General features: G+C 48.3%; 1 protein-coding gene across 2 annotated transcripts in view; it reads right to left on the bottom strand.

The window, feature by feature from the left end:
- LOC138580158 (proteoglycan 4-like) overlaps window positions 1-23,386 on the bottom strand; it is a 1,214,734-nt gene that overhangs the window by 387,276 nt on the left and 804,072 nt on the right. For both annotated transcript variants that reach the window (XM_069650488.1, XM_069650487.1), the window contains exon 9: window positions 10,609-10,722. In XM_069650488.1, coding sequence (XP_069506589.1) covers window positions 10,609-10,722 — 114 coding nt within the window. The remainder of the gene's footprint in view (window positions 1-10,608; window positions 10,723-23,386) is intronic.

Below are 23,386 nucleotides of genomic sequence, written 5' to 3'. Positions count from 1 at the left end.
CTGCCCCCAGGGAAGGGGACACAAACAAATTAAAAAAACATAAATAAAAGGAGATTTGGGCCCACTAGCCACCAGGATTGTTGTTGGCCAATGAGAGGGGGGTGGCCCTCAACTCCCCCATCCTAAGTGGATGGGGGGTGCACCTCATGTAACCCTCCCTGGGGGAAGGGGTACATTAGATGCCCCCCATCCATTTGGGGTGGGGGGAGAGGCCACCGGAAATATTGGCAGAGGCACCCCCAAGCCTGGGGCAGTACATTTTGACCTCATGAAAGGCAGGTGGCCCTCTCCCCCTCCCCCTCCCCAATTTCTGCCCCTAGGAAGGGGTATCTACCCCCAGGGAGGGCTACATGACATGCCCCCTGTCCATTTGGGGTGGGGGGAGAGGGCCACCAGAATTGTTGTCACAGCCCCCCCCCAGCATGGGGCAGTACGTTTTGCCCCCCCTTGGGGCAGATGGGCACAGTATTGTGCCCATCTGCTTCAAGCGAAGGGGCAAAAAAAGAAAATTGAAAATAAAATGGGGTTTTGATGGGGGTGGTGGGCACCCTAGACCACCAATGAGTTATGTATTGAAAAGGGGGGTGGCCCTCTCCCCCCCACCCAAAATGGAGGGGGAGCATCTCATGCAGCCCTCCCTGGGGCCACATTGGGGCAGAAATCTGCCCCCAGGGAGGGCTGCATGAGATGCTCCCCCCCAACTATTTGGGATCGGGGGAGAGGGCCAGTAGAAAACTTGTCACAGGGCCCCCCCCAAACATGGGGCAGTGTGTTTTACCCAGCCTGTTTGCAGATAGGCACACTAATGTGCCCATCTGCCCCATGGCGAAGGGACAAAACAAAAAAAAGAAATGTTGAAATACAGGGATGTTTTGGGTGGGGTTGGGGGGCCACCCTAAACCACCAGTCATTTATGTAATGAAAAGGGGGTTGTCCCTCCCCCCAACCAAAATGGAGGCGGGGCATCTCATACAGCCCTGCCTGTGGCCACATAGGAGCAGAAATCTGCCCCCAGGGAGGGGCAAATGTGTTTTTGCTGGGGGTGAGGGTCAGTAGACCACCAGGGGTGGCTTGAAAGGGGGGCCGTGATGGGAGAGTAGTAGTTATGATTTGTTTTTGCTGCAGTGACCATAGGTAACAAATGTTTTTTGTTTCGTTTACAGCTTTTTCTACGCGAGCAGCTGCAACGTTATGTGAGTCCTGTGAGACCTTAGAACTCTAGGACGGTTGGAGGGGATGTCCCTGGCCTTGGGCATCCGTTTCCCATGTGGTTGTACCGTCCACAAGCACAACGCAAGCTCCAGGGAGGCCCGGCAGGGTCCCCTTCCCTACCTCCAGGGAAATTCTGTAACACAGCCCAGCCAGCGCTCCAGGATGGTCGGCGGTGATGTCCCTGGCCTTGGGCGGCTGACTCCCATGTGGTTTGACCATCCCCAAGCCCAGCAGTGGTTCCAGGTAGCCCTGGAAGGGTCCCTACCTTTCCCCAAGGGAAATTCTGTAACAAAGCCGAGCCAGAGTTCTAGGATTTGTCGGGGGTAATGTCCCTGGCCTTGGACGGCCGCCTCCCATGTGGGTGTACCGTCCCCAATCACAGCGGTAGTTCCAGGGAGCCCCGGCAGGGTCCCCATCTTTTCCCAGATGGAGAAGCGGTATCGCAGGCCAGCCAGATCTCCAGGATGATCAGGAGATTATGTCCCCGGACTTGGGCGGAAATCTCCCATGTGTGTTGACCGTCCCCAAGCCCAGCGACAGTTCCAGGGAGCCCCGGCAGGGTTCCTGTCCTTTACCATAGGGAAAAGCTGTAACGCAGGCCAGCCAGAACTCTAGGATGGTCGGAGGTGAATTCTCCGGCCTTAGGCCGCTTGTCTCCAATGTGGGTCGACCGTTCTCAAGTCCAGCGGCAGTTGCGGGGAGCCCCGGCAGGGTCCCCTTTCCTTTTCCGATGGAAATTCTGTAACGCAGCCCAGCCAGCACTTCAGTATGGTCGGGGGTGATTTCCCTGGCCTTGGCAGGCTGTCTCCCATGTGGTTCGACCTTCCCCAAGTCCAGCAGCGGATTCAGCAAGCCCCGACAGGGTTCCTGAACTTTCCCTGAGTGAGAAGCTGTAACGCAGGCCAGCCAGATCTCCAGGAAAGTTGGGGGTAATGTCCCTGGCCTTGGGCACCCGTCTCCCATGTGGGTATTTTTCCCGGGGCTTGTGGGTAACAAATTCTGGGGCGATTCGTGCAAGTCTTTTCGGAAATGCATGAGTTTAGCTGTTTTCCTTGGTACATGCGACACCCCATGCCCAAATCTGTAGGTTGACTCCCCAAACCCTTTGGGGGATAGCAGTGGTTTAGCCTTTTCCCTTTGCGCCCAGGTAGGTGCACCCACACATGTGAGGTACCGTTTTCGTCAGGACACCTGCGGGAACGCAGGATGGTAGGACATGTGGTGTTGGTGGCGTGTTTCGGTGGGTGGGCGGAGTGAAATGTCCGGACTTTGCCGGGGGTTGTGGGTAATATATTCTGGGGCGATTCGCACAAGTCACACCTCTGTGGATTCCCACGGGTGTCCTCTTTTCGGAAATGCATGGGGTTCCCCGTTTTCGTTGGTGGCTTTGACACACTAGGCCCAAATGTGTAGGTTGTCCACAAGAGCAAAATTTCTCAACATCTGCTCTGCCAAAAGACTAGGGGTTACCAGTGGTTTAGCCTTTTCCCTTTGTGCCCAGGTAGGTGCACCAACACATGTGACGTACCGTTTTTGTCGGGACACCTGAGGAAATGTGGGAAGGTAGGACATGCGTAGTTGGCAGTGTGTTTCAGTGGGTGGGCAGAGTGAAATGTCAGAAAAATGTGTTTTTTTCACCAAATTTCAGGCTTTGCTGAGGGTTGTGGGTAATACATTCTGGGGTGATTCGCGCAAGTCACACCGCTGGATTCCCACAGCTGTCCTCTTTTCGGAAATGCATGGGGTCCCTGTTTATTTGGTGGCTGCGACACCCTAGGCCCAAATCTGTAGGTTGTCGACAAGAGCTAAATTCCTCAAAATCTGCTCTGCCGAAAGACTTGGGGTTACCAGTGGTTTAGCCTTTTCCCTAGGCGCCCAGGTTGGTGCACCCACACATGTGAGGTACCTTTTTCATCCGGACACCTCTTGGAATGCGTGAAGGCATGACATTTGTTGTGTTTGCGTAGTTTTCATAATGTTTCGACCCATTTGCTGCTGCCCTTTGTCACACAATCCTTTAATTTCCCAAATGTGACCTATATTTAGTCGCTGCTTTAGGCACTATACACTTTTGTAACCTGCACAAGTAACCTACCCTTCAAAGGGTCTGCCTGTGCTCTTTCAATAAATGGATGCTTTCCCTTCCTCACACACCTGTTTTCCTTATTTTTTTTATTTACTTGTATATACAAAAGAAACAAATGATTTTTACAAGGAGGTACATCAAATCAAGTCAAACCGAAATGTACTTCTGCTTTCATGTAGATTCACAAGCTCACGCAGGCCGTTTCAAAAATAGGTGGCCTATTTGTACGGGCTGATCGAGCCCAAGAAGTTCAAATATATATCACAAGGTTAGAGGAAGCCGAACTTCGCTGGACCATTTGTGGTACTTTTGGCAACTCAGTGGATCTACTACTGGATCAGTAGTGTGTCATGCTTAATGGGAGGATTCTTTGGTGTTTATTTTTATAAAGGCAGCTTCCAGTATTTTGCATGCCGCTACAGCCCAGCGTGCTTTTTCCCCGGAGATAAGGCGGCACCACCATGTATCTTCTTCCACCAGCACCGAATTAACCCATAGGGATTCCAAATGGGCTGAACGCTCGGCGTTGAGAATATGGCAGTTTAGCAGAAGATGGCGAACTGACTCAGTCGCTTCCTCAGATTGACACAGTCTGCATGTAGTTACACTGGCCTGACTTCTTATCCCCATGATTTCTCTGGTGTGGAGCAGGTTGAGCCGTGCTCTTAGGAAGTAGCTTCGAAGCTTTCTGTTTGGAAATTTTACGCAGTAGGCCATTGGACATTTAAGCCTGTTGTATGTTGGTGGCAGGTGTTTTAGAAATTTGATCGCTGTGGTTTGGTTGCCTGTGGTGATCCAATCTTGGTTTTTCAGTTTTTGGGATACTCTTTGTGGGTTGCATTTCAGATCCTCTGCGGTGCATGCCACTTCTTCCAATTTCTTTTCTTGACAGGTGAGCCACTTCTTAATCTCCTCACATTTTGGTGATTCCAGCTCTTTATTGATAATGTTAAAAATTGGAAGACTGTCTTGGACAAAGTCTTTCTGAAAAGAGCCAGAGAGGAGACACTAACCGTTGCACCCAGCGACAGAAGTCCCAGCTCTCTTCTGACGGCTGCGATCGGGATAGAATTCGGTAGACCCAGAGTCGTCTTCCGAATGTAACCCTCCAGCTTTGGCCAGATTGAGCTGGGCATGTTAATCGTGGCGTCCATGCCATATGTTAGTGCAGGGACTACTTTGCCTTTGTAGAAGTTGATTGCGGGGATCCATGAAAATTTACCGAACTTGCAGTCAATCATCTTCATTTGTGAGGCAAGGTTTTTCGCTTTCTCCCAGAGATGCAGTTTCCTTATTTAGTCATGCTAAGTAGGTCTGTTTAGGCCGTAAGCATAAAACTCCTATGTACCATGGCTCGGTTTTTGGCTTGTGGTATTGCTTGTTTTGTGAAACATAACGAAAAATGTGTGATTTCCTAACTGGTCGGGGAATGTAGCGGAGCATTGTTTTTCTCAAAATTCACAGAAGCAATTATCTTACCGGGCCAACCATATCCACCACACAACTTATTTTCTGTAATTTTCCCCCAACTATGGAATTTTTCCCTATATGGTTGCTGCCTGACCTGCGCAAATCACCCCTTCCTGAACTTGGAATGTTGTCTTCTTTTCATAAATGTATGCCTTTCTGTCTTCTCATTTAGCTTTCCGACCCTTCTCTTCCATTCCGTCCACGCATGTCCTATTGAAAAAAAAAGGCAAAATCGCCTACCTCTCATAAAACGGCTGGTAACTATATCAAAATACGTTTTTTTGGTTTCCACACGACCTGTTCTTGGAAGCCTGGAAAAGGGGGAATTCAGCACAGCAAACCATTTGTTCCTAGCACTTACAAGGAAAAAGCCACAGGCTTCTTTGTACATCATTTTATTGCCATTTTCCAAACTCAACATTTTATCCTTTTTTGGTTATTTTCTCTCACCCTCCTACAGCAAACTAGGATTGTGGGGAAAAAAGGGGACACATTTGGCCGATATATCTCATGTAACAAAAAAGTTAGAAGGGATTGAATGGTGACATACCGAAATCACCAAAATAGGCCTTGGCACTGATGGGGAAAAACCCATGGCAGTTTAGGGGTTAAGGCAAAACATTACAAACTTTTGGTTTGGTCTCAATATTGAAGTTGACTGTATGGGGTTTATTGTTCAGGACACTGGAACGTGTTGCTTTGAATAGGTAGAAGAAATGTATGTGTTAACAGTGGACATACATCAGATACAACAGGGTCCAGCAAACTATTTGTGTTAGGCGTTTTAATGGGTCACTAAGTGGTGCAATTAAACCATGCGCTATTTGAATGAAAGTACTAGGTGGCCTCAACAAAGCCACAGAAACTTGTGCCATTTAGTGTTCAACTTTAGATTTTTTTTATAAACTAAGAGATACTCAAGTGTTTTTTAGAAACGTCACTTTTTTTTTAGCAGTTCTGGTGATGTTGTTTCTCACCACGTTCACCAATTGTGTACTCCATAATAGAGAGACTTCCAAATATTACTGGTAACAGAAGCTCAATTAAACAACTCAGCCTTTGATATGGCAACAACCATCAAAGTAGCCAGATACTGACCTCTAAGTTAGGCCTTGAAACCGGTACCATGAGGTAATCCCAGGAACAAACCTGCACAAACCGTTTAGGTACTTGTCTCATAGTCTCCTTGCATCTTGTTAAGTGACCAAAGTCCCCTTGGTTGGTATAAAATAACTTACCTGTACCCTTGAATTCGACTTCCTGCATGCGAATATGAAAAACTACTGCAGCACGTTTTCTGCTGAATATCCATATTTGAAAAGTTGGGATGGCAATCAGTACAGAGGACGGGCGTGATTAAAAGCAAGACTTGGACGTTCATTCTCGCTTCTCTGGTTGATTTAATTCCTTAGCTTCTATGGCTTCTGTGCTGAGGGAACCAACTTCACTCAAAATATACTCAAGTAGTTTTGTTCCAATGTTGATGGGCACCATCAAGTATTGGAAATGCATTTTTGTAGTAAAATGTTGGAAACTAGCTATGAAGCGTGCATCATGAAAAGGTGTACATTATTGAGGAAATGCTTGGTGTTTCAATAGTAGAAAGTTTCCTTTCCACAGTAATAAATCTGAAAGGAAGGCCTGGATTGTGATCTCATATTGATTCCAAACAGCCTCCTCTGCGCCTTGCATCAGGTGTTGGCATTTTCTCAATTCAGGGCATGTCAGGACCTCCACAGAGAGTACATCATTGACTGAGTGTCAGCTTGCCACACACTGATATTCTTTATTAACTGTGGCCCTAGATTGAAGGAGAGTTGTGGTGGACTGTATTCACAGAGGTTCACACACCCACACAGCGGTGCAGTTGTGGCTTGGCACTAAAGAGAGAGAACATACGTAAGTACAGACCTCATGGTGGAATATGGCTAGTGAGAACAATGGAAGACACATAATCCTGGATGATGAGAGCACTCTGTTGAACATGAGATAAACATGGAGGTGGCTACATAAACAAGACTTCTTGATGTCATAGACAAGACGAAATAGGCGGTGGCAGGGAAAAATAGCTATTCAATTTGCAGGCAATTCCTGCAATGCACAATCTAGTTTTTTGGCCAACTGCTGGTGTGCAGAAGGTGGAGGCACCTCAAGTGAGGTTTCGTGTATTGAAGTTTATCCCCATCCTTCTTTACAAGGAGGTGTGGGCACTAACATATATTCAAAGATACTGAGGAAGCGGGCAAGGCCTCGGGCCGCGACGGCATCCCGATAGATAATGTACAAAGCCGCCACAGGCGATAATCGCCCCAAAACTCCACACAGTGATCTTTGAAGCAGTCGACTGTGGTCGACTCCCTACATCAATTCTAAACGCTAACATTGTGGTGTTCCACAAGTAGGGGAGGCTGGCGGACGAATGTGGCTCCTATAGGCCCATATCCCTTATAAATTCTGATGCCAAGATTCTGGCAAAATGCCTGGCAAAAAAGATCGAAGCGGCCATGCCCCACCTGATACAAGACGACCAAACGGGCTTCATCCGAAAACAGCATTCCGGGGACAATGTCCGCCGACTACTTCATATCATCGCGGGCGACTCGGTCGAAGGGGACTCAATTCTAAAAATCGACGCCGAAAAGGCATTTGACAAAGTCCAATGGGATTTCATGTTCCTGGCCCTCACTGAATATGGCCTTCCCCCGTCGATCATTAACCTGATCCGCATACTATATACAGGCCGGGTGGCAACAGTGACAACCAACGTCCTTACGTTGGCTCCCTTCACCCTCCATTCTGGCACACGCCAGGGGTGCCCCCTGTCGCCCCTTCTCTACGCCTTGCCCATAGAACCGGTAGCCGAGATACTGCGGACCGACCCAAGCTGGCGGGGGCTCTCGAGGGGCGGCGTGGGACACCGGTACTCCCTCTACGCCGACAACCTCCTCCTTTACATTGGCGACACTCCCACCTCGCTCCCCTGAATACGACATCTCCTACAGCAATATGGTCCTATGGCGGGGTATCGGGTAAACTGGACCAAATCAGAGATACTCCCGCTGAGACACGACATTCCCTGGGACCCTGGAGGGGTGGCCCCGTTCCGGTTGCAAACTAGCCACATTAAATATGTAGGAGTCAGCATCAGCGCTCACATCGCGGTCCTGCGGGACCTCACTTACCCACACATGGCCGAGCGGATACGGGCAGATCTATCTAAGTGGGACACCCTGCCGTTGTCCCTAACTGGCAGAATCAATGCCATAAAAATGAACACGATGCCTAGACTTATCTATCTAGCGATGATGCTGCCCTGCATTCCAAGCCCAAAGAAGTATAAAACGTTTGAAGTCGCGGTCACAAGGTTCATATGGAGGGGCAAAAAAGCGTGCTTACACTCGAAAGCTCTCACAGCCTCCAAACCCGACGGTGGCCTTGCACTGCCCTCGTGGTGTCCCTACCACCAGGCCGCACACATTTGGTGGGCCAAAGGTGGCTCAACCCGGATGACCGCTCTAGCTGGAGAGAAATGGAGCTGACATTGCTGGCCCCCCTAACACCGCTAGAGGCCCTAGCCATTCCCCCAGGGAAGCTTCCGAGACACATAAGGACACATCCCATAGTAGGCCAGACCATTGCCCAGTGGCATAGACTCCGCTCTCAACAAGGAGCAGACATAAGAAAGGCGCCTGCGTGGATGTCGGTCAAAACCCTCTTATCACTCGATGAGACAACTAAACTCCATCCCAAGCAGGACACCAAATGGGCACAGGTTAGAATTGCTGACATATGTGACGGTCCAACGATACAAATATTCTCAGAAGGAGGCGGAACCCTTGACCTGCTCCCAGGACAGTGGCTCCAATACGGCACAATCCGCGCTGCCATAGCACAACATACCTCCGCGTCCTCCAGACAGGCGCCCCCCACCTCCTGTGAGGTCGAACTAGAGCGAAAGACCCGAGAACACCCATGCCTAGCTATGTACTACTCCATGGCCATACCGACAATGTGGGGAGGAACTCCGCACTAGCCCACGTGTGGTCGACTGACCTCAGTATTAAGATAGAGACCGGAGATATATACCAATATGCGCTGCCATCCCCAGTGTCTCATTGAACCTAAAAAACAGGGAAATCCAGTATAAAATAGTACAACGCTTATACTACACCCCGTCGAGAATGCACAATATGGGGATTCTGCCCTCGCGCGCACTGTTGGCTGGGGTGTGGAAGAATAGGCACCATGGGGCACACCGTGGGGTCCTACTCAAAGATCCAACCGTTCTGGCAAACGGTGTTCAACACGCTGAACAACCACTTCCCGGAGGCCAACATATCATCAACACCTGAAGAAGCACTTTTCGGGGCCAACTATAGATACTGGCACACAGACCCCATGGCATGTAGAGTCATACACGCAATATTGATTGCCGCCCGCAAACTTCTGGTTATGAACTGGAAAGCCCCAGAGGTGCCCTCCACTGTTCAACTATCTGCCATTCTGGCCAAAACGAGCTCTTTGGAAAAAATTGCACTCCAAAGACTGAACCCCAGCCAAGGCAGCGATAGCACTCACATACTGGATACGGCTTGATCCACCTACGCAAGATTTGCCCTGGAATGGGAGGGGGGGCATCGACCGGACAAGAACAATTAGCCTACAAGAACACACTTTACACCAGAGCCCCCACCTCTCCCCCAGATGGCCCAACCCCAGAATAATCCCCAACTTGGCACCGGGAGGGAGCACCAACAGGAAGCTGGCACCCTCACACGTGGAAGACAACATACCTCGCCCACTAGCGATAATTAAACTGATCCCAAAACAGTTCTTGTAGTAGTTGTTAAGGTTGTGTTAGTTACAAGGGCGGAAAGGGGTAGGGGAGGGGCAACGGGTAGAAACCGCAGGACTGCTCTGGAAGAGACACTGCAATGGCACTGAACTGTGCTGTGGCACCCCGCTAAGGGAAGGGGGTAGACTCCGGAGAACCACCGCCCACTCTTTATTTGTTTAGGGGGGGGAGTTTGGGGGTCGCCCGCATTGGGACGAGAGTTGCTTTTCATCCTATGATTTAAGATGTAATATAATATGAGTGGTTTATTATGAAAAAGAAATGTATAACTCTTCAATAAAAAGATGTTCCAAAAAAAAAAGATACTGAGGAAGACACAGGAGAAACAGCTGTGCTCAAAGGGTATTCAGATGCGAGAAGTTCCTTAAAAATGAATACAAGCAATGCTCCACTGTGAATGGACAGTCGAATCAGGAGACATCAGAGACACTGGAGTCCTTAACCAGCATCAGTCCCAAATGGATGTCTTGGTTGGCTAGTGAAATAACGCTGAAAGCCATAGGCATGCGGGGGGATAGGCCTCCACCGGGGAGGCTATGTGCTTTTGGTGGGTCGCTAGGGAAAACGCCCAATATCATTGTTGATGTGTTAGTGTAAGAGGGTTTTTTAAGATGGTGCCTAAATGAGTGTCTGTACAGGTGGTTGAGAATAAGGGCATACAAATGGAATTACACATTGAGGAGTATGGACATTCTGTAAAATTCTGTTCTCCCCTTCACCACACATGCCTTTCCTGATTCCTCCAAGCGGTGGTAACAGAGTGGGCATGGCTTTACTGGAGGCTGATTATTTAGTAAAATAAAATAATGTGGATCTCCAAGGGAGTTTTGGAAGAGGGGTTCTTACATGGCTTCTAGAAAATAGAGGATTTGTGTTTTATTGTTTGTATTTCTTCCAACATTTTATGTTAGGAGTTTAATCAAAATGATTATAGATATTCATTCATTCTTGTGGACATTTTCAGTCAATCAATGATAACAATTACCTGCTGGGCTGGGAAATGAGATAGGCTGAATATCCCTCCAATCAGGAACTGAGCTATTCATGATGTCATCCTTTGTCTCAGCACCTCCCTTACAGAGACATATGACAGCTGCTGCTAGAAGAAGAAGAAAGGAGTAAGCAAAACAAGGGGAAGATAAGAACATGGGAAATATGAGAATATGGCAAAGAGGAGAAACTACAGGGAGTAAATGAACAAACCCTTGAAAAGCATTATTTTACGCTACTAATCCCTTTCACTCTTCCCGTTCTACAATTGCATCTCTATTTACCATCGAGGGACTCAGCAGAACATTCTGCACAATGGTGAGCAGCATTATGTCTCAGTGTTAGAGCCCTGAGGAAGCTCAATGTTCATTCAAGAAAGCCTTTTCTTCCACACAGCTTAAGCAATTCAAGTTTCTGTCCTTTGGGCCAATCAATTATTCTTTGTGCGAATCAGTATCAACAGCAAGTTATGCAGTCAACTTTCCCACTTCTGATAGGAGACATTCTATTATTCAGCAGAATATGTTTTTTATCTTTACACATTCACCTTTCAACAACACATGTTTCACCTTCTCACAAGTATTGCCCTATGATGGTCCTAAAAAATCTGATCCTTCACCCACACCACTGAATTTATCAATGTGGTGGCGTTGGAGCCTACGTACCCCTTATGGATGGTTCTGCAATATGTTTACCTGATAAGGTGATTAGTCCGATATTGAATTCACGGAAACGGCTAGATCTTTTATGGTGTCATAAGAACATGATTTGAGCTCTGCCTATCCTGTTCAGACTTTGAAAAGAGTGCAGGCTGGCTTAGGCACTTCAAAGAAAGTGATCCACATCTTAGCTTTAACTTTCTTCTATGGTGCAATAGCCCTTTTAGGGGTTCTTTAACAGCAATGATACAATCGCCTGGGTGCAGAAAGACTGCTGCAAAGTATGCAATGTACAAAAGAAAGGTAAAGCAATGCTATTGCCAGGCTTCCGTAAGAGTTGGAGAATACAGGAATCAAGACACGCAGAGCAACACAGGTTCGAATCCTGGTCCCGTTCTTAGAGACTAGAGCGTTATAAAAGATTAACTCATTTAATTCAATGTATCTGAAGTCTTGTGTAGGTGTCTACAAATAAAACACCTGAATGGACTGGGTAGATGAATAAAAAGATTAGAGCATTTACAAAGTTGACCTTCCAGTTCCACTCAAAGTGCAGCCAAATAGCAGATCAAAATTGGGAAAGGATTGGGAATATTCTCTTGATAAGGAATCACTCAGAATGTGCTATCAAACCAAAGAGGTGGCCATGAAGGTCAGGCTTAAACTTATATATGCAAATTCTGGCACATGGCAATATGACCCCACTATTAGCACCCAGATGTGGTCCTGCTACATCAGCTGAGTGTACTTACTTCAAACAAATACTATGAGGCTCAATCTCCAAGTGCAGTTATTGGACAAAGTGCGCTTGAGAGCAACATTTGGATGTATTGCTCTTTTCTGTCACTCGAAATGACACTACTTGGCCAAAAATATCACTGAGAAGAACAAGTTACTTAAATCTGGTAACGTTCTTTCGAATGGATGTTCCTCCCACGTATTCCTCATCTTTTGATAAACATCTTTCCAGCTTCAGCTGCTTTGGAAACTTTTTCTGGACAGAGGGTGCTGTGCGGTGGCGTTGATGACTCAATGTCCCTCGAGGGCCTCTGTCCGACCATCAACGTCATCACCAGTATATGTAGCATGCGCAGCGGCCGTTGGCTTCAGTTCTGTTTTTCCATGTTTACACTTCCTCAGACCTTAGAAGACTCTCAGAGAATGTACAGTGTAAAACATGTACAATTCTGCAGTGGGGTAGGTTGGGAGGGGCGATGAGGAATACGTGGGAGGAACATCCAATCGAAAGAATATTACCATGGGTAAGTAACTTGTTCTTCGAATTGATTGTGCCCATCCACGTATCCCTCTTCTTTTGATAGGCTCCCAAAGCAGTAACAGTCTTGGAGGTGAGAAAATAATTTAGATTTGTCCTTAGCAGTTATCATTGACAGAGTACAGGACAGCTTTTCCAAAAGCTCCCTCCTGAGTGAACGAAGTATCCAGAGGGTAACGTTTCACAAAGGTGTGTATGGTAGACCAAGTGGCTGCCGCACAAAAGTCTTTAATTGGTACTCCTCGCTGAAGAGCAGATGAAGTAGCCATGCCCCTGGTTGAGTGTGCTCTTAGACCCTCTGGGGGATACTTACTAGCTAATTTATAGCATTCTTGAATAGCCAGAATAATCCATCTGGATAGAGTTTGCTTTGTTATTGCCAAACCCAATTTATGACCTGTGTATCCAATAAACAATTGGTCATCATGGCAAGTTTTTGACATTCGCAAGATATAAAACCCGAGAGCCCTTATATGGTCCAGTATATGTAGCCTCTCCTCTTCCTTTCCAGGATGAGGAGGTGGGTAGAAAGTAGGTAAAACTAACTTTTGGGGCAAATGGAAGTCAGAGATTTTTTTGGGCAGAAACAAAGGATTTACTTTAAGAATCACCTTGTCTTTATAGAAAACTGTGTATGTAGGTTTACAAGACTGTGCTTGCAATTCGCTCACTTTGCGGGCTGATGTAATTTCCACTAGCAAAATAGTTTTTAGTGTTAATAGTCTTAATGGACATGAGAGAGATAGCGAGAGAGAGAGCAGGTGACCTCTTTGTGGAAGCCGTATTGGAGGACAGGATGGAATTGTCTTGAAGGTCTGTGTACCACGTCCTCCAGGCCTAGTCCGGAACAATTAGGATCATGGATTTCCTGAACTTCCTCAACATCCTGATCACCTGAGGAATGACAGGGACTGAATGAAACGCTACATGAGTGGAAACTCCAAGTCCACTACGAACGCCTCCCCTAGAGCTCCTCTTGGGGGAAATTCCCTCGAGCAGAATAGTTTTCACTTCCGGTTGACACTGCTCGCAAACAGAACCACTTGTGGGGTTCTTCATAGGGTTAAGATCTCTTGAAGGACTTCCTGAGCTAGTTCACACTCGTGGGAGACTGTGCTCTGCCTGCTCATGTTTGGGGATGCTTGTGGTCTCGTGCAGAAGGGATGTGGCCTAGCAGTTCGGGCTGGACTGCCCCATTTGGGGTGGGGCCAAGCCTGATTTGCATATGGTCTTTCCCTTCTGTAATGGCTTGGCAGGCGAAGAACGGTGGTCTGGAGGGTTGCCCAGAGCATTGCCAGTGGTTAAGATTAATTCTAAACCTTCCAGCCATCACCTCTTTGTTTTTGCTATGTCACCCCGAGTGGGACGGGTATGCCCAGACGTGGGTCCCGTGCCTGCTGGGCCTAGAGACCCAAGCTACTCCTCACTGATGAGCCCCAACAAGGGTGAAACATGTTTGGGGATGCTTGTGGTCTCGTGCAGAAGGGATGTGGCCTAGCAGTTCGGGCTGGACTGCCCCATTTGGGGTGGGGCCAAGCCTGATTTGCATATGGTCTTTCCCTTCTGTAATGGCTTGGCAGGCGAAGAACGGTGGTCTGGAGGGTTGCCCAGAGCATTGCCAGTGGTTAAGATTAATTCTAAACCTTCCAGCCATCACCTCTTTGTTTTTGCTATGTCACCCCGAGTGGGACGGGTATGCCCAGACGTGGGTCCCGTGCCTGCTGGGCCTAGAGACCCAAGCTACTCCTCACTGATGAGCCCCAACAAGGGTGAAGCATGTTTGGGGATGCTTGTGGTCTCGTGCAGAAGGGATGTGGCCTAGCAGTTCGGGCTGGACTGCCCCATTTGGGGTGGGGCCAAGCCTGATTTGCATATGGTCTTTCCCTTCTGTAATGGCTTGGCAGGCGAAGAACGGTGGTCTGGAGGGTTGCCCAGAGCATTGCCAGTGGTTAAGATTAATTCTAAACCTTCCAGCCATCACCTCTTTGTTTTTGCTATGTCACCCCGAGTGGGACGGGTATGCCCAGACGTGGGTCCCGTGCCTGCTGGGCCTAGAGACCCAAGCTACTCCTCACTGATGAGCCCCAACAAGGGTGAAACATGTTTGGGGATGCTTGTGGTCTCGTGCAGAAGGGATGTGGCCTAGCAGTTCGGGCTGGACTGCCCCATTTGGGGTGGGGCCAAGCCTGATTTGCATATGGTCTTTCCCTTCTGTAATGGCTTGGCAGGCGAAGAACGGTGGTCTGGAGGGTTGCCCAGAGCATTGCCAGTGGTTAAGATTAATTCTAAACCTTCCAGCCATCACCTCTTTGTTTTTGCTATGTCACCCCGAGTGGGACGGGTATGCCCAGACGTGGGTCCCGTGCCTGCTGGGCCTAGAGACCCAAGCTACTCCTCACTGATGAGCCCCAACAAGGGTGAAACATGTTTGGGGATGCTTGTGGTCTCGTGCAGAAGGGATGTGGCCTAGCAGTTCGGGCTGGACTGCCCCATTTGGGGTGGGGCCAAGCCTGATTTGCATATGGTCTTTCCCTTCTGTAATGGCTTGGCAGGCGAAGAACGGTGGTCTGGAGGGTTGCCCAGAGCATTGCCAGTGGTTAAGATTAATTCTAAACCTTCCAGCCATCACCTCTTTGTTTTTGCTATGTCACCCCGAGTGGGACGGGTATGCCCAGACGTGGGTCCCGTGCCTGCTGGGCCTAGAGACCCAAGCTACTCCTCACTGATGAGCCCCAACAAGGGTGAAACATGTTTGGGGATGCTTGTGGTCTCGTGCAGAAGGGATGTGGCCTAGCAGTTCGGGCTGGACTGCCCCATTTGGGGTGGGGCCAAGCCTGATTTGCATATGGTCTTTCCCTTCTGTAATGGCTTGGCAGGCGAAGAACGGTGGTCTGGAGGGTTGCCCAGAGCATTGCCAGTGGTTAAGATTAATTCTAAACCTTCCAGCCATCACCTCTTTGTTTTTGCTATGTCACCCCGAGTGGGACGGGTATGCCCAGACGTGGGTCCCGTGCCTGCTGGGCCTAGAGACCCAAGCTACTCCTCACTGATGAGCCCCAACAAGGGTGAAACATGTTTGGGGATGCTTGTGGTCTCGTGCAGAAGGGATGTGGCCTAGCAGTTCGGGCTGGACTGCCCCATTTGGGGTGGGGCCAAGCCTGATTTGCATATGGTCTTTCCCTTCTGTAATGGCTTGGCAGGCGAAGAACGGTGGTCTGGAGGGTTGCCCAGAGCATTGCCAGTGGTTAAGATTAATTCTAAACCTTCCAGCCATCACCTCTTTGTTTTTGCTATGTCACCCCGAGTGGGACGGGTATGCCCAGACGTGGGTCCCGTGCCTGCTGGGCCTAGAGACCCAAGCTACTCCTCACTGATGAGCCCCAACAAGGGTGAAACATGTTTGGGGATGCTTGTGGTCTCGTGCAGAAGGGATGTGGCCTAGCAGTTCGGGCTGGACTGCCCCATTTGGGGTGGGGCCAAGCCTGATTTGCATATGGTCTTTCCCTTCTGTAATGGCTTGGCAGGCGAAGAACGGTGGTCTGGAGGGTTGCCCAGAGCATTGCCAGTGGTTAAGATTAATTCTAAACCTTCCAGCCATCACCTCTTTGTTTTTGCTATGTCACCCCGAGTGGGACGGGTATGCCCAGACGTGGGTCCCGTGCCTGCTGGGCCTAGAGACCCAAGCTACTCCTCACTGATGAGCCCCAACAAGGGTGAAACATGTTTGGGGATGCTTGTGGTCTCGTGCAGAAGGGATGTGGCCTAGCAGTTCGGGCTGGACTGCCCCATTTGGGGTGGGGCCAAGCCTGATTTGCATATGGTCTTTCCCTTCTGTAATGGCTTGGCAGGCGAAGAACGGTGGTCTGGAGGGTTGCCCAGAGCATTGCCAGTGGTTAAGATTAATTCTAAACCTTCCAGCCATCACCTCTTTGTTTTTGCTATGTCACCCCGAGTGGGACGGGTATGCCCAGACGTGGGTCCCGTGCCTGCTGGGCCTAGAGACCCAAGCTACTCCTCACTGATGAGCCCCAACAAGGGTGAAACATGTTTGGGGATGCTTGTGGTCTCGTGCAGAAGGGATGTGGCCTAGCAGTTCGGGCTGGACTGCCCCATTTGGGGTGGGGCCAAGCCTGATTTGCATATGGTCTTTCCCTTCTGTAATGGCTTGGCAGGCGAAGAACGGTGGTCTGGAGGGTTGCCCAGAGCATTGCCAGTGGTTAAGATTAATTCTAAACCTTCCAGCCATCACCTCTTTGTTTTTGCTATGTCACCCCGAGTGGGACGGGTATGCCCAGACGTGGGTCCCGTGCCTGCTGGGCCTAGATACCCAAGCTACTCCTCACTGATGAGCCCCAACAAGGGTGAAACATGTTTGGGGATGCTTGTGGTCTCGTGCAGAAGGGATGTGGCCTAGCAGTTCGGGCTGGACTGCCCCATTTGGGGTGGGGCCAAGCCTGATTTGCATATGGTCTTTCCCTTCTGTAATGGCTTGGCAGGCGAAGAACGGTGGTCTGGAGGGTTGCCCAGAGCATTGCCAGTGGTTAAGATTAATTCTAAACCTTCCAGCCATCACCTCTTTGTTTTTGCTATGTCACCCCGAGTGGGACGGGTATGCCCAGACGTGGGTCCCGTGCCTGCTGGGCCTAGAGACCCAAGCTACTCCTCACTGATGAGCCCCAACAAGGGTGAAACATGTTTGGGGATGCTTGTGGTCTCGTGCAGAAGGGATGTGGCCTAGCAGTTCGGGCTGAACTGCCCCATTTGGGGTGGGGCCAAGCCTGATTTGCATATGGTCTTTCCCTTCTGTAATGGCTTGGCAGGCGAAGAACGGTGGTCTGGAGGGTTGCCCAGAGCATTGCCAGTGGTTAAGATTAATTCTAAACCTTCCAGCCATCACCTCTTTGTTTTTGCTATGTCACCCCGAGTGGGACGGGTATGCCCAGACGTGGGTCCCGTGCCTGCTGGGCCTAGAGACCCAAGCTACTCCTCACTGATGAGCCCCAACAAGGGTGAAACATGTTTGGGGATGCTTGTGGTCTCGTGCAGAAGGGATGTGGCCTAGCAGTTCGGGCTGGACTGCCCCATTTGGGGTGGGGCCAAGCCTGATTTGCATATGGTCTTTCCCTTCTGTAATGGCTTGGCAGGCGAAGAACGGTGGTCTGGAGGGTTGCCCAGAGCATTGCCAGTGGTTAAGATTAATTCTAAACCTTCCAGCCATCACCTCTTTGTTTTTGCTATGTCACCCTGAGTGGGACGGGTATGCCCAGACGTGGGTCCCGTGCCTGCTGGGCCTAGAGACCCAAGCTACTCCTCACTGATGAGCCCCAACAAGGGTGAAACATGTTTGGGGATGCTTGTGGTCTCGTGCAGAAGGGATGTGGCCTAGCAGTTCGGGCTGGACTGCCCCATTTGGGGTGGGGCCAAGCCTGATTTGCATATGGTCTTTCCCTTCTGTAATGGCTTGGCAGGCGAAGAACGGTGGTCTGGAGGGTTGCCCAGAGCATTGCCAGTGGTTAAGATTAATTCTAAACCTTCCAGCCATCACCTCTTTGTTTTTGCTATGTCACCCCGAGTGGGACGGGTATGCCCAGACGTGGGTCCCGTGCCTGCTGGGCCTAGAGACCCAAGCTACTCCTCACTGATGAGCCCCAACAAGGGTGAAACATGTTTGGGGATGCTTGTGGTCTCGTGCAGAAGGGATGTGGCCTAGCAGTTCGGGCTGGACTGCCCCATTTGGGGTGGGGCCAAGCCTGATTTGCATATGGTCTTTCCCTTCTGTAATGGCTTGGCAGGCGAAGAACGGTGGTCTGGAGGGTTGCCCAGAGCATTGCCAGTGGTTAAGATTAATTCTAAACCTTCCAGCCATCACCTCTTTGTTTTTGCTATGTCACCCCGAGTGGGACGGGTATGCCCAGACGTGGGTCCCGTGCCTGCTGGGCCTAGAGACCCAAGCTACTCCTCACTGATGAGCCCCAACAAGGGTGAAACATGTTTGGGGATGCTTGTGGTCTCGTGCAGAAGGGATGTGGCCTAGCAGTTCGGGCTGGACTGCCCCATTTGGGGTGGGGCCAAGCCTGATTTGCATATGGTCTTTCCCTTCTGTAATGGCTTGGCAGGCGAAGAACGGTGGTCTGGAGGGTTGCCCAGAGCATTGCCAGTGGTTAAGATTAATTCTAAACCTTCCAGCCATCACCTCTTTGTTTTTGCTATGTCACCCCGAGTGGGACGGGTATGCCCAGACGTGGGTCCCGTGCCTGCTGGGCCTAGAGACCCAAGCTACTCCTCACTGATGAGCCCCAACAAGGGTGAAACATGTTTGGGGATGCTTGTGGTCTCGTGCAGAAGGGATGTGGCCTAGCAGTTCGGGCTGGACTGCCCCATTTGGGGTGGGGCCAAGCCTGATTTGCATATGGTCTTTCCCTTCTGTAATGGCTTGGCAGGCGAAGAACGGTGGTCTGGAGGGTTGCCCAGAGCATTGCCAGTGGTTAAGACTAATTCTAAACCTTCCAGCCATCACCTCTTTGTTTTTGCTATGTCACCCCGAGTGGGACGGGTATGCCCAGACGTGGGTCCCGTGCCTGCTGGGCCTAGAGACCCAAGCTACTCCTCACTGATGAGCCCCAACAAGGGTGAAACATGTTTGGGGATGCTTGTGGTCTCGTGCAGAAGGGATGTGGCCTAGCAGTTCGGGCTGGACTGCCCCATTTGGGGTGGGGCCAAGCCTGATTTGCATATGGTCTTTCCCTTCTGTAATGGCTTGGCAGGCGAAGAACGGTGGTCTGGAGGGTTGCCCAGAGCATTGCCAGTGGTTAAGATTAATTCTAAACCTTCCAGCCATCACCTCTTTGTTTTTGCTATGTCACCCCGAGTGGGACGGGTATGCCCAGACGTGGGTCCCGTGCCTGCTGGGCCTAGAGACCCAAGCTACTCCTCACTGATGAGCCCCAACAAGGGTGAAACATGTTTGGGGATGCTTGTGGTCTCGTGCAGAAGGGATGTGGCCTAGCAGTTCGGGCTGGACTGCCCCATTTGGGGTGGGGCCAAGCCTGATTTGCATATGGTCTTTCCCTTCTGTAATGGCTTGGCAGGCGAAGAACGGTGGTCTGGAGGGTTGCCCAGAGCATTGCCAGTGGTTAAGATTAATTCTAAACCTTCCAGCCATCACCTCTTTGTTTTTGCTCTGCCTGCTCAGAGAGTCAGCCGCCGTGTTCTTCTCTCCGGCTAGATGAACAGCTGATAGAGAGATTCCATCTTGAATTGCCGAGAGCTGCATTGCCTCTCTGCACAGTGGTAGTGACCCTAGGCCTCCTTTTTTGTTGAGGTAATACATAGCCACGTGTTGTCCGCCATTATCAGGAAATTATTTTCCCGTACAGAGGGCACCAAGGCTTTCAGCACAAGTTTGTTAGCCCTAAGCTCCAAAAGATTGATATGTAGTTTGGACTGCGATAGAGACCAACGACCACTGATTGTCAGATCGTTGGTATGGGCTGCCCACCCCATGAGTGAGGTGTCCGTCAATACTGTTATCCCAGGCCATGGATGCCAAAAAGGTTCTCCCTTTAGAATATTGTTCTCGCAGCCCCACCACAGAAGGTCCTGTGCTACTCTGCTCGGAATCTGAAGAAGGTCTGTCATTTTGCCTGATTATTGGGACCATTGAGTCTTGAGAGCCCATTTCAGGGATCTCATTCTCAGACAAGCCTCTGGCACCAGAAAAATGCAGGATGCCATGAGGCCAAGCAACCTCAAAAAATCGAAGGCCGGAAGACACTGGGTATTCTGTCTGAAATTAGGTGACCATCTGCAGAATGTGTTGAGCCCTCATCTCAGGTGGTGAGGCTTTTCCTGAGGAGGCATCCAGCACTGCTCCGATGAATTGGAGTCTTTGAGATGGTATCATGTTTGACTTTGTGTAATTGAGGGAGAACAACAAGTTACTTACCAACTGTAACGTTCTTTCGATTGGATGTTCCTCCCACGTATTCCTCATCTTATGATATTCGTATCCCAGCTCTGCTGCTTCAGAAAACATTTTTCACCAGGGGGTGCTGTAGTTGAGACCGCAGAGTCGAAGTTCCTCGAGGGCCATCGTCGGGCGTCGACGTCATCCACTGTATAAAGGGCTCGAGCAGCGGCCGTTACCTCAGTTCTGTTTTGACGGTGTTCATGGTCGCATCAGCTGATCAGGTCTTAAGTCCTCAGGCTCTTAAGGAATTTAGAGTGTAACTTGCGTAAACTGTACGGAGGGGTAGGTTGGGAGGGTCGATGAGGAATACGTGGGAGGAACATCCAATCGAAAGAACGTTACAGTTGGTAAGTAACTTGTTCTTCGAATGGATTGTGTCCTCCCACGTAATCCTCATGTTATGATAGACTCCCACAGCAGTGGTAAATTTGGAGGGGGTAGTACTGGAAATTTTAGTTATGGACTGAATGAAGGACAGCCTTTGCAAATCGTCCTCCTTGATATGAGGTGGAGTCCAAGCAATAATGCTTCACAAAGGTGTGCATTGATGACCAGGTGGCCGCAGCACAAATGTCCTGCACTGGGACACCCCTCTGAAGAGCCGTGGAAGTTGCTATGCCTCTGGTTAAATGAGCCCTTAATCCATCTGGAGGCTCTTTCCCAGCTTGTTTATAGTATTCAGAGATTGCTAGAATTATCGATCTGGATAGAGTTTGTTTAGATACTGCAAGGCCCAATTTGTGCTCAGTATATCCAACAAATAGTTGGTTGCATTGTCAGAGATTTGCCAATCTGGAAATATAGAAACTGAGGGCCCTTTTTGGGTCCAGTCTATGCAACCTTTCCTCTTCCTTACTAGTGTGAGGTGGAGGATAAAAGAAAGGTAAAACAATCTTTTGTGACAGATGAAAATCAGACACTATTTTAGGCAAGAAAGATAGTTTGACTTTTAGGATAACCTTGTCCCTATGGAAAATGGTGTGAGGAGGCTTACAAGACAGTGCCTGCAACTCACTTACCCTGCGGGCTGATGTTATAGCGGTTATAGGTCAAAGGATCAAAAACAAAGGATCGAAAGACAAAAGTGTCGAAACCAAAGGATCGAAAGTCAAAGGGTCGACAGCCCATAGACATAATGTAAACTGGTCATTAGATCGAAACCAAAAGATCGAAAGTCAAAGGGTCGACAAACACAAAAATAATATACACGGGTCATTTGATGGAAAGAAAATGCAAGCACATTGAAATAGCAATGAAAATAAAAAAGGGTCAAAGGACATGATAGTAAATGAAGAGTAAAGCACCTTGTATTAGACGAATAAACACAGCTGACGGTTGAAAACAAACTGTCAGTGCGTCAGGAAAGTGACAGCGAGCAGCTGACCAAAACAACCGAGTGAATAGCGTATACGTGACTGGAAAAACGGTAAGTTAAACACACCAATTAAGCAAATTAAAGAGTCGTTCACACAGTTCTATATTAGAAATGGGGAGGGTCCCCCCACAACACCCCCAATTTTTAAAAATCCTTTTTTAGAAATGCGAACCCTCTCAGAAATAAAATTATATAAATAAAAAAATAAGCAATTTGATCGTTTTTTTGCCATTAAAATATTCCATATTACAACTTTCCACGTTAATGAAAAGATACTTTAACTGCAGACTCGTTTACCAAAAATAATAACAGAGTGGGTGAATTAATTTATAAAATTTGATATTTCAGATACAGATCGATAAAGAAATGGAATTCATAAAATCGCAAATGGGCGCTTCGCAATTATCATACGAAGGATAAATATACAACAAGGAATGCACACGAAATGAAAAAAGCTATTGGAAGTGTAAGGAGTACAAAAAAAATAACTGCAACGGCAGAGTAATAACTGAAGGAGAAAACATAAGTTTAACTGGTGAGCATAACTATATGCCGGACAGTACCACAGTTTTGATGAAGAAGACACTTAATGAATTGAAAGAAAATGTAGAAATGAATAAAAATGAAGCAACAACTTCGCTCGTAGCCAAAGCTTATGAGAAATTACCACTGTATATAACAGCGCAAATGCCAAATACGAAAGTATTGAAACGGAATGTAAACAGACAAAAACAACGCAAAGAAAACTTACCCATAGCACCACAAAGTTATGTAAACATGATTGTACCAGACGTATTACAAAAAACAGAAAAGGGAGAGCAATTTCTGTGGAAATCATTAGAAATAAAGAGTGAGAAAATGTTAATTTTTACAACTTTTCAAAATATAACACACTTGGGGAATTCAAACACTTGGCATGGAGATGCTACTTTTAAAACCTGTCCAGCACCATTTCTTCAGTTTTACAGCATTCATGGAACAATAAATGGGACAGTGATACCTTTAATTTTCGTTTTAATGCCAGGAAAATCGGAAGAACTGTACAGCTGTGTATATAAATTAATTAACGAATCATTACCGGAAAAAAAAACAGAAACAATAATCATGGACTTTGAACAAGGACAAATAAAAGCATTTTCAAAAATATATCCAGAAACTCATATTCAAGGCTGTTTTTTTCATTTTAGTCAATCATTATGGAAACAAATTCAAAAATTAGGATTACAGCCAATGTACATAGAGGACACAGAATTCCAGCACCAGATCAAGAGATTATATGCTTTAGCTTTTGTAAAAGAGGGCATGGTTGTTAAATATTATGACACTTTGATTGCATCTGAATACTACACAAATCATGAAGAACAATTATGTAATTTAATGGACTATATGGAGAGCACGTTGATTGGGCAACTAACAAGACATGGCACCAGAAGAAAGGGAAAATATGAAATACAAATATGGAATTGCTATACATCGGTGAAAAAAAACTGGCCA

Source organism: Ambystoma mexicanum, chromosome 3p (genome assembly GCF_040938575.1).
Source record: "Ambystoma mexicanum isolate Mex_15411 chromosome 3p, UKY_AmexF1_1, whole genome shotgun sequence".
Classification (NCBI taxonomy): domain Eukaryota; kingdom Metazoa; phylum Chordata; class Amphibia; order Caudata; family Ambystomatidae; genus Ambystoma; species Ambystoma mexicanum.
The sequence above is the reverse complement of the archived record's forward strand: the minus strand, read 5'-3'. Positions and strand labels throughout refer to the sequence as shown.